Source organism: Sinocyclocheilus rhinocerous, unplaced genomic scaffold (assembly GCF_001515625.1).
Source record: "Sinocyclocheilus rhinocerous isolate Xijiao unplaced genomic scaffold, SAMN03320098_v1.1 scaffold2307, whole genome shotgun sequence".
NCBI lineage: Eukaryota > Metazoa > Chordata > Actinopteri > Cypriniformes > Cyprinidae > Sinocyclocheilus > Sinocyclocheilus rhinocerous.
In genome coordinates, this window is record NW_015642048.1 from 148,274 (window position 1) to 159,922 (window position 11,649).

Consider the following 11,649-nt stretch of genomic DNA (forward strand, 5'->3'; position numbering starts at 1 on the left):
ATATATATATAATGTATTTTAATGGAATGTATAATAGGGAACATATACATGAGAAATATTTGTATTTATGCGCACACACACACTATGGAAGCTCGTTCCCGCCACGGGGTTAAAGAAAATACGAAATAAATAACTTGTATGAAAACAATTTTAAAAAAAGAAGTCAGAATTAGGAGATAGAAATTCAGAATTATGACTTTCTCACAATTATGACTTTTTCCCCTAAATTCTGAGATCTTAAATCAGCATATTAGAATGATTTCTGAAGATCATGTGACACTGAAGACTGGAGTAATGATGCTGAAAATTTAGCTTCGATCACAGAAATAAATTATATTTTAAAGTGTAATAAAACAGAAACCAGTATTAGAAATTTAAATAATATCTCACAATATTACATTTTTTTTCTGTATATTTGATCAAATAGATACAGCCTTGATGAGCACAAGAGACTCCATTAAAAAACATTAAAAATCTTACCGATCCCACACTTTTGTGTGTGCGTGTGTGTATATATATATATATATATATATATATATTTTAAAAATCTTGGAATTGTGAGAAAAAAGGTCTGAATTAGGAGATTTAAACTCAGAATTGCAGGGGGGAATGTAATTCATCAGCCATTGAAAAGCCATAACATACCAAGAAGTTATATTTATCCTTTATTTTCACTTCCCTAAATTAAGCAGCCGCATAAAATAAAAAGATCTAGTGTAGCACAATTCCCTGATTATCCTATAAGAACTTAAGTTATTTTTTATATAAATAACTGCACAGCGCTTCACAGTGACCACAAATGCTATCAAAATTATACACTGACAAGATCAAATAAAAATGACATATCTTTAAATATCAAGGCCTTAACGGTGCAAACTTCAAATGCTAAGTTAAGCTACATATGCGAGGTACAGTAAAATAACCTACAGCATGAGGTTAGTGGCATGCACTTAATCATAAAGCTATGTTAAGTTGCTCTCTGAAATGCTGCAATATATTTTTCTGTTAACATTTAGTGGTTCATAATTGATAAACGCATCTTGCATAATGAGGATATCCATTTTTTTAATCAAAAAGCATATAGTGCCATAGGATCATGTGATGGTTAGTTTGGATGTGTTTTAAGGCAGTATGTACTGTATTGCTCAGGCATTTTGGGTGTAATGGCTTAAAGCTAAAAGATGTCCCTTCTAGTCCAGAACGATATGATCTTCACACATCAACCACACATGGTCAGGTACAGCCACTGTAAGAGAGAGCAAAAGAGCTAATTATTTCATTCCCTTTTCTTGAGAAAATATACCATATTAAGTTTAAACGCATTACTAATTTAACATTCCACCATTTTGAAAAGTACAGGTGAACAGAAGGTAAGAAACGACCCACCTCACTAACATTGAGCTCTGCGACGCCTGAGCCCTCTTTGTCCAGTTCTCTAAAAGTCCCTGTTAAATAATGACACATTTAATGAGTCGTTGTAGTGAAACATTAGCAAATTTTGCAAAAACAAGAATTAGATGTGCAAATGACGTACTGAACATGGCCTCCAGTTTGACCAGGCAACAGACAAAATTGTCGAAGTCAATCGTATCTCCATCAGAATATCGTGCCACAATTATTTGATGTAGCTTGTTATTGAGTTTAAAGCCTGCAGACAAAGAATAGGCATCATTTTAAGGCTTTGATTTTGAATTAAACTACCAATCTCAGATCAGTTTTATAAATTTGTAGACATTTTTAATGCTACGAATTTATAATTTAAAGGAAAAGTAGTAGTTTAGTCTCTTATTAGCCTGTAGAGCCAAGCTCTCCATTGAACAAGCCCTGAAAATTAACAAAAAGAACACATATTATACAGACACTCCATATTTAATGGCATTAGGTGATTCATAATTGCATTTAATAGCTTATACTTTAAATAAAACAACTGCAGTGTGTTTGAAAAAGCTGTTTTATTCATGTTTTGGCCGAGTTTTTGTTGCATTTAAACAGTTTAGACCAGCAGGTGTCACCAGCGTGTGGTATTTCGAGCGCTTCAAAATAGTGAATCATTTTGCAAAGCAGTTGGTTCAATTGATTCAAAGCTTCGTTTAGTTCTCCCATCGCTAGATTAAACGCAAACTTAATTTGAAATCCTAAAATCGGTCACTGATCATTGCCTATTGTCAGTGGCGGTGTGAAAACATTAGTATTATGAGTAATATGAGCCGGTTCACTTCAGTGATTCAAAAACACACAGCACCACCAATGTGCGATTCACAAACGAATCACTCTCAGTGAATCAAAAACATAAAGCGTGACCAGTGTAGCCTGATTCACAAACAAACGATCCTTATGAACCGTTTTTTAAAACATAGAAATCATATTCAGTGAAGTCTGATTCCTAAAGGTATTACTCTTATGAACTGGTTCTTCTTAGTTAATCAAAACATACAGCCTTGATTTCCAAAAACCACGCACAAGTAAACCAAAACATACCAAATTAATCAAAATGATTTAGAATCAGATTTGAATCAAATCTGGATCGATACTCCTCCTTAATCTCTATTAAACAACAAGATATCATGGTCAAAGATTTTCACAAGATGAACATTAAAAACTATTACCAGCTGACTCCACGGCGAGGCGCATTTCATATGAGCTCATTGTGCCAGATTTATCCAGATCAAACTGTCTAAAAATGCCCTGCAAATGAAAAAAATGAGTTTGAGTTGCTACCGTACTATTCACATGATGTAGGGAAGGTTACGTGATGAGTGATGCACCAGTCAGTTTCTCACCAGCCACTTCCTGATTTTATTCCATAGAATCTGGAACTCCACAATTCCCAGTCGTGCACTGCCATCTTTCTGAGTTTGATCAGTCAAGGCCAACAAAATCAACCAAAGGCTCAATAATCAGATGAAATATACACACTATTAGATAAGCAAAAGTTGCTTAGCATTTTACAATCGAAGGATACATCCATCAGGCTGACCATGCACCTACACGACTCCAAACTGAACCCATCTGTCTTCAAGTCCCTGTCTGAAGAACACAGAAGAGCGGAGGCATTTCTCAAGTACACAGACAGACCAGACATGAACACTTAAAAGTGTCAGCCGAGCTTACGTTTGCCAACCACTCGGTTCAGAATGGTCCTGAGCTCATGAACTGAAATCTCCATGTCCTACAAGAGAGTTTAGATCCAGTTTAATCTAATGGAATACACAATGTTATTAATGAAAAGCACAGATAGAACAGTAACACACCTCTCCAGACAGCTGCGCAAACAGTTTTTTAAAAGAGTCTTCCATGTCCTCCTCTGAAACCTCCTCCTGTGGAAGAAGAAAATGTGAGCAGTGTGTGTTTTGTTGGTGGTTTTCAGGTCAGAGCTAGCTATGTGGTAGCTAAGATTATTTGAGTGTTTTATTTAAATAACAGAAAAGTCCTTACTTCATCTTCCAGGTTAAATGAAATCTCATCATCCATTTCTCTAAAAAAAAGACAGAAAAAAAAAACTTTTTATATTAAAGTGATGCTGCACAATAAAAAAAACAACATATAAGCTAGTCAAAAAAATAAAAAAAATATTTACATAGAAATATTTTTGTACCACTGTTGTTTTAGTCCAGTCACTTACTGAGTTTCTGACTGTTTCTCAGTGAAGACTCGCAGGACAAAATCGGCCTCTTTTCCAGGCTCAAAAGTGGAAGGGACTATGAGATACTCGCCAGGTGGCAGCTTCAGTCGTGTGCTGACTTCCCGCAGGTTAATGAAGGTTTCTGAGCGAGCGCGGGATGACTGACGCAAGAAAAAGTCCTTCTTGAGGTGAACGCTCTGGGAACCACGAAACTAAGAAACAGAAGAAATGAATGAGTCTATATCACAGGTTGTTCAAAACAATTAGAAATTGAATGTACTTTAGAGGTGAAGTGTGTAATTTCTGTGTAGATTTGAAAAAATAATTGTTTTCGAACAGGTTTCCTGAACACTTCCCTGTCTGTCATTGGTCAATCAAACAGAGAGCTCCGCCCCAACCTCATGCTATTGGTTAAGCCACTGTTGCTATGCTGGGTTGGCGAAAAACTCAGAGGAATGTTTTGAAAACACCACAGAGACACAGTCTTTATACATTTAGAGAAAATCAACCAACAAACGGCATAATTTAAATCTCTGCATATTACAAGCAAGTATTTTAACATTCAAAAAATTACACACTTCACCTTAAATTCCGTTAATACTGAAAAGATTCCATACCTCTTCTGGGACCTAAAAAACAGGAATAAAAGACAAGATTAGTGAAAATAATGATATTTATCAAAGTATGTGACTGTTGTATCTCAGCCTTTGTCCTCCAACCTCATATAAAGTGAAGCCAATGGTGTGCATGTCCTGCCCTTGCTTGCGGTAACGTCGCCTGTCCTTCTGCATCAAGGCCACCAGGAAGCTGCAGGCCACCTCATCATCCTCAGGATCATCATCTTCCTCCAGCAGCGTGATCTTATATTGAGGGTTTATCCAGAATGTATCTGACGAAAAAAAGACAAGTGTGTAATGCAGTATGTCTCAGCTGATGCATACGTTTCATTGGGATTGTGTGAACTGATCTCACTGGGGTGGTTCCTGCAGCCCCCTGCTGTACTTCCTCTCCTCCAGGTGCCGTTAAATTTAATCGTGTTCCAGAAATTTTGAGAATCTTCACTCAGAGCGTCTGGCGTGAGGTTACAGATCTCCAGACGAGAAAACTGACGTTTGAACTCCTGAAATGACATCCTGAAGTGGCCAGAGAACAGAGCGTCAGTAAAATGATGTGAAGGGAAATAGAGATGACAATTTAGCGTATAGAGTAGGGCTGTTCAACTTCTGAATTTTTGAATCTGAAGGAGTTGATTCCAAGAACTGATTCCAGCAAATCTTATACAATTTTACACTATAAATGACTAAAAGACTCACAAAACTCAAAAACCCCATGATGATTAAACCTACAGAAAGAGTCACTGATTGAATCAGTGAATGAATCCAAACAAGTCATTTTTGTGAACAGAACCAAAGATTTTAAGTGATTGGGATAAATAAAAATCCTCATGTTTAGCAGTCGCAGCTCTTCTGGGATGTGTAGTAGTTTGGTAATCAAGGTAATAGACACTTCAGTTCATGCAGGGGAATCCAAAGCTTTGGAGTCGACTCTCAATTGCCAATATCTTTGATTCTTTTTGGGACTGGCTCTCAGCCCTAATACAGAGTGCATAGTTAAAGGTGTGAGAACCATGAATATCCAGTTTCTGTGGAGATTTACCAGAACTCGCCATCCTCCATGTGGTTGTTCATTTCCTCTCTCTCTGCTGGATCAATCCCATTCCACTCAGAAGAACTGGAAACGAAGTGTAAGTGTTACACTATGAGCAAGTCCTGTATGAGCAAGTATATCTGAATGCATTCTGATTGGTTGACTCACTTGTCACTCCAAGCCCCTGTCCATTCAACTTGCCCCCAAGGGTTTCGGATGCGGATCAGCCTCTCTCTGCTGCCACGGAAATTCACCTAAAATTAAAACAGCAAGGGTCTGATGCAAATCGTTATAATGGTAAACTAATGAGCTCAAGATACATTTTAGAGGTGATCCTGACCTCTCTGAGACCCGTGACGGAGTACGCATGCCCCTTCACCAGCTTCTTAAAGGTTACAGCCTCCATATCAAAGGCACTGGTGATCTACCAGACAAATACACTCAAATTACACACACAAAAAAAAATTAGTAAATGGATCCATAAATGCTGCATTGTGTCTCCAGGCCTGTAGTAGGCACTGTGGGTACTCACATCAATAGAGCAGCCCAACAGTGAGCCTCTCTCCAAGGCTTTGGCAATGACGCGGGGCAAGTCTTTGGGAGCTGTACGCAGCTCGTACATCTCGGCCACCCCACCCGTGAAGTCCTCAAAACCTTCAGTGGTGGACCCTCCTGACAGAGCTTCATATGAGCCATTCAGCCTACAGGCACATACGCACATGTTATGGACCCTATGACTGTCATATGCAAAAGAGAGGAAGAGACTCACTTGGCATAGGCTTTTTCCAGCAAGGCGCTCCAAAACTCATTTCCCTCTGCTGAGTGAACAAACATCAGCTCTTTATCCTTCACAGGCAAACGGTCATCGATCACAACGTCCACCCACTCGCCAAACTGCCAGAACTGCGGAACATGGGAAAAAACATATTAGTAAAACAAATGTTGTGATAAAAATATATGTATATTAAGTTCACCCAAAAACTAAAATTAGCTGAAAAATGACTCACCGTCAGACCATCCAAGATCCACACCCATCCGTCATCTATCTTTCGTCAATGGAACATATTTGGAGAAATTTAACATTACATTGCTTGCTCACCAATAAATCCACTGCAGTGAATGGGTCAAAATGTGAGTCCAAACAGCTGATAAAGTCCAGCCGAAAGCAATGGTTTGAAGTTAGAATGTCCTAATGATACATTTCTTTACAAACACGCAGCTTTTCACTTCGCTAGAAGTTAATTGATGGATTGGAGTTATGTAGATTATTGTGATGTTTTAATCAGCTGTTTGGACTCTCATTCTGACGGCACCCATTCACTGCAGAGGATCCATTGGTGAGCAAGTGATCTAATGCTACATTTCTCCAAATCTGTTCTAATGAAGAAACAAACTCATCTACATCTTGGATGACCTGATGGTGAGTACATTTTCAACAAATCTTTATTTTGGGGTGAACTACTCCTTTAATAACAAATTTTTTTTTTATAGCTCTAACATGTTGATAAAAAAATATTAAAATAGTAAATGATCAAAATAAAGAATGAAAGGCAGAAGTTTAAGAACTTTGTATTTGTATTGTGTCTGCTAATGTGTGTTCTCCATGTCTGTCATTCATTAACAGTCGGCTGTGCACCTGGAAATGGAAGATGCCGGCATACTCGTCCGTAAAGCTTTGTCCATGAGGAACAACTCTGTGAAGCAGCCTGTCGTTTAAAGTCAGGGATGCGATGGCAGCTAACAGCCAACAGTCACCTGAGTGGAGAAAAATTATCATGGTAAATGTTTGTATGTACCACAATGCCCCATTAGGGGGAGCCCTCCACCCACAGCCAAAAAGGGGGTGGAGAATGTGCTTGTACAACGAGATAACAGCACAGTTTCAATACTGTACATTTACTCTGGATGAAAGCTGCTTTATCTCAAACACCCTTGTCAAAGCCAAACCCCTTTGGCTGCGGAGGCTTGAACCACGTCATGAGGTTTTCTGTGTGCTAAATGAGAGGTAAAATGCATATCTGTGATAAGCTTCGCCATCCTCCTCCACCCAGTGTTTGCTGCACAAACACACATTTTGTTTGGCACTCATAAGTGCACACCCTCTCTCTCTCTCTCTCTCACACACACACCATGAGCTGTGGCTTGTGCAGCCAGCGATCCCAGAGTTCTCTAATGCTCCACCCTTGTCTGTGTGACTCACCACTCAGGCATCATGTTTAACCACTCCCCACCAGCCAGGAAACACACACACACACGCACGCACACACACACACACACACACTCATCTGCCCCCCAACACACATTTCCTCTTAACAGCAACAGAAAACACTTCAAATTGTGATCATAGAGGTGTTATGAATCATATTTTGACTAAGAGGGATTTGCCATTAGTTCATTCATCAATCCAGTGGTCATACAGCCAAAATATATAATGTATGCAGTAAAATAAAACATGTAGTTCCAGTTCTGGCTTCTGATTGGATGATATAGATATCCAGTGATATACACAAAATCTATCTATCTATCTATCTATCTATAAGTCCATGCATCCATCTATCTGACTAAACCTGTTATACTGTATTATGACAGCACTTTTTTTAACTTAATTTCAATATCGTGATAATACCGTATACTGTTATAAAAGCATTAGCAATTAATCGCAACATGAAAATTTGATACCGGCATATCCCTACTCGCGGTTAATCGTTACATCCCTAACCTATCTATCCAATCATCTGTCTATCAGTCCATCCATCCATCCGTATTTCTGACTATCTATTTCTATCTGTAAATCTATCCATCTGTCTGACTATCTATATTAATTACATTATGTTGACATCCATGCTAATACCTCAGTGTGTATGTCTATATGCTGTGTGTATCATAACTGGCACGTTCAAAAGGAAGTCTAAGGTTTCTACATTTGTGTGGCAACGTTTGACAGCAGTATGTGTGAAGTTCACAGACACACTCTGTTTTGCTTGGATTTAAGCTGCCGGATCAACCAAACTGCATTGAAGCACAAATAAAGCTCCTGACATTCAGTGGGCTAACGTGTGCAAGCATGCACAAACATACACACCCAGGCTAATACAGTACATACTCACCTAGGGCCCCCTGGCAAATATCTGTACGTGTGGCTCCGCCCACTATGAACTCAGGGTTGTTTGACAGCTCCTGTGAACATTACGCAAGCAAATACAACACATAAGAGCAGCACCTCAACCAAAGCGTGCTACTGTCCCTGTCAACCTAAAACAACACACTTCTTTCATGATTTCACATCAACTGTATCTTTAAACATACGTATCATACATCTGTGAGATGACGTTTTCATTCAATTTCTTTCTATGTCAAATGCAAAGTAGTCTAAGTACATACAGGTATATTGTACAGGTTAGATACTGCCAATTAAGCTATGAAAATATTGTTTGAGCTTTGAGAAGGATACAGAGTCCAATAAAATTAAATTATACAGTTTAAATAATGAATGAAATGTTTCAGCATATATAAACAAAACTTTGCTAAAATTTATTTTTTTAAAGAAGGATGGATATATTTCATTTTTGTCATTCAATTAGAAAGTAGGCCTAATTTAACTCTTTAAGAGCTAAACTAACCCTAACTCTAACTTATGTGATACCTACACTGTTGAAGCCATGGCTTAGTAGTTTTGCCTTGGTTTGCATGTGAGAAATGAGCGTCTAGCTCATGTAATTTATCGATCTTGATCCTCCAACTTCATTTCCTGGCCTTTCTCTACTCTAACAATCAATGCAATTGAAAAAAATGTCAAAAAGGAAAGCAAGAACCTTGTCTCAGTAATTAACACCAGAAGTTACACCTTGGTTCTCATATGGGAAATGAGAGTTCGAGTCTAGCTCATGTAATTTCTCAATCTTGTTCCTCCCATTTAATTTCCTGTACTCTCTTTTCCTTCCCAATCAATTAAGGTGTCAAGTTGTGCTAAAAATAAAAACATGAGACTTGTCTTAGTAGTTAGAACCCATTGTTGTGTCTTAGTTCTAATGTGGGAAATGAGAGATCGAGTCTAACTTGCGTAATTTCTCAATCGTTGTCCTCCCACTCCCTCTCAATCAATAAGTGTTCAAATGTGCCAAAAATACTGACTATGCAGTTGTATGCAGTAGCAAGTGTGCTGTTTGTATAGGCCGTGCTCTGCAACACTCACAGTGGGCCTTATCCACTGCACACCGTGTGTTTTGGAGGAGTGTGGCGCGAGCTCCTTGAAGCCCAGTGACTGAGGCACGGCTGGGAAGCAGGGGTCCTCAAACAGCCTCCCGCTCTCCAGACACTCTCTCTTCAGCTCCTCGTAGTCCTGGTTCAGGAACTTGACCGCATTGTCATTGGTCCCCATCCCTTCTGCCTGCAGGCGTTCCTTGTAAATACGCGACGACACTCCTCCAACTGAATACATACTGTAGTGCACCAAAATGAGGAAGTAGTCATTTAAACACATGCTTTAATCCAAAGTAAATCCCATATATTTCCAAACCCATATCCCATTCACTTTTTGTAACATGGAAAAGAGTGGACACTTCTTGGTTTGCGTTCCATAGAAAAAAGAAAGTCATTCAGGTTTGGAACAACATGAGAAAGAGTAAAATATTACAGAACTACCCCTTCAAACGATTATAGCTCCTGGGTTTCTTGTGGGAATCGAACCTGCAACCTTCTGATTACAAACTTTAACCGCTACACCAAACCAAAACAAAAGACTCAAAGTGTGTGCACATGGCAGATGGAGACTGGTTACTAGAAGCTAGCACAGAAATAGCACCATCATTCGACAGCGTGCGTTCAATGTCTCTGAGCATTTAGCGCAAAGTGCTGCTGCTAAAAGGCTTATGATGCTTGCTTATGGTCAGCCACGTTGCCATTATTAGTGCAGCAGCATTCATGCAGCTTTTAGTCCAGCTAGCTGAGAGAAATGCCCTCTACAACAGACACTCGATTAGCGCCCTAATGAGGTTGGAGAGAGGTTTACTAATGACTGACTAATTCCATGTTGTCTTGTAATATGGTTACCCATCATCTCTGCAGAAAAGAAAAAAAAAACATTGCCAGACCCTAATTTCTTACATGAGCCATGATTTCAGGGATAATGTCCATGGAGGGCAGTTCTCTAAGTGGTAGCTAAAGAAAACCACATAGACCCAGCTAAGATAACAATGCTTGCATTGGACATTTAGTTCATTATCGTTCCTTTCTGGAACTGCAACTACAGAAAGACAAGAGAGTGAATATACCTTAGGTTCCTTGTGTGGGCCGCGAGCTTGAGGAGAAAAAGGTCATTTAGAAATATATTGAACAGTAGGAGAAATCAGCTCATTGCTAATTTGCTAACATTCATGTTTCATGTTTCTGTTGCAATATGCATGTAAATATGGTACAGTGATGCTAACAGATGGCAATACCATGGTACTCCATAGTGTATTCATCATATGACGGTCCAAAGTACTTCAAACTATTATTATAACATGGTATATCTCCAAAAAAGAAGAAGAAAAATATTACCATGTACTTTTTTGTTGTCTGCATCATGTAAGTGTGTAAATATACACGTAACTGTCAATCACATTTATATATAGTATAAAAAGTACAGTGGATATTCTCCAAATACGGTTTTTACCAAAATAATGAACTTTTAACCAGTTTTAACTGGATTTCTCTGAGTTGCAATTGGGTAGATAATGTGGTATGTAAACACAACATTGCCCTCTGATACTAAATGTCAGCTGACTTGTGATGTGAAATCAATAGGCCAGACTGAGCATCAGCACTCTAGTGTTTGTTTTAGATGATGAATAAACACACCCTCAAAAACAGCTGCACATATTCACTCATGCGGCTTTATATAGTACTATTACTGTAATATTTAATTTAGTCTGAGTTGATTTTTGTTCAAATGACCACAACCTAGACAAACCTAGTAATGTAATATTGTTGAATGTATTATATACACGCACATACACACACATGTAATGCAAGTATGATGCACGCCCTAAATGCATTAATAATTGATGTGCATTGTGTGTATAATGTTGTCGCTTTGCTTATAAATTAATAAGACAGATTCACAAGCACCGTTAGAAATGTAAGAAATAAGCTATTTAAAATGTCAGTTGCTGGAAATATAGGGCGAAGGTGTCCCACTTTGACACATAACGGACGGATAGTTAACACGGAAAAGTGAAGCTAAACTTACCAGCGTTTAGTTGTCACTATGGTTATCAGCCCAGCTGGTGCGTTTTAAAACAGCGGAAAAGAGAGAATGATGAACGGATCCTGTGCAGATGAGACACAACAAGCAGGGTACCGCAGTGCACGGCCACGCCCACGGGGGAGGGGCTAACAAA

At 38.7% G+C, this 11,649-nt stretch overlaps 1 protein-coding gene across 3 annotated transcripts; it reads right to left on the reverse strand.

Annotated features, from left to right (window-relative positions):
* Window positions 1–712: 712 nt before the first annotated feature.
* LOC107755342 (calpain-1 catalytic subunit-like) lies at window positions 713–11,630 on the reverse strand. Of its 3 annotated transcripts, none has more exons than XM_016572102.1 (23): window positions 11,499–11,630; window positions 10,540–10,565; window positions 9,462–9,708; window positions 8,377–8,446; window positions 6,906–7,024; window positions 6,039–6,172; window positions 5,802–5,970; window positions 5,610–5,693; window positions 5,438–5,523; window positions 5,279–5,353; window positions 4,595–4,755; window positions 4,342–4,511; window positions 4,240–4,251; window positions 3,623–3,834; window positions 3,436–3,475; window positions 3,252–3,314; window positions 3,112–3,169; window positions 2,963–3,027; window positions 2,781–2,849; window positions 2,607–2,685; window positions 1,535–1,648; window positions 1,387–1,445; window positions 713–1,246 (listed from the first exon to the last, which is right to left on the reverse strand). In XM_016572102.1, exons 3-23 carry the CDS (start codon window positions 9,705–9,707, stop codon window positions 1,220–1,222), a joined length of 2,112 nt encoding a protein of 703 aa, XP_016427588.1. In that variant the 5' UTR covers window position 9,708; window positions 10,540–10,565; window positions 11,499–11,630; the 3' UTR covers window positions 713–1,219. The 3 variants fall into 3 exon arrangements, with proteins under 3 accessions (XP_016427588.1, XP_016427585.1, XP_016427587.1); XM_016572099.1 differs by having other exon boundaries at window positions 3,252–3,317; XM_016572101.1 differs by lacking the exon at window positions 10,540–10,565 and having other exon boundaries at window positions 3,252–3,317.
* Window positions 11,631–11,649: the final 19 nt, after the last annotated feature.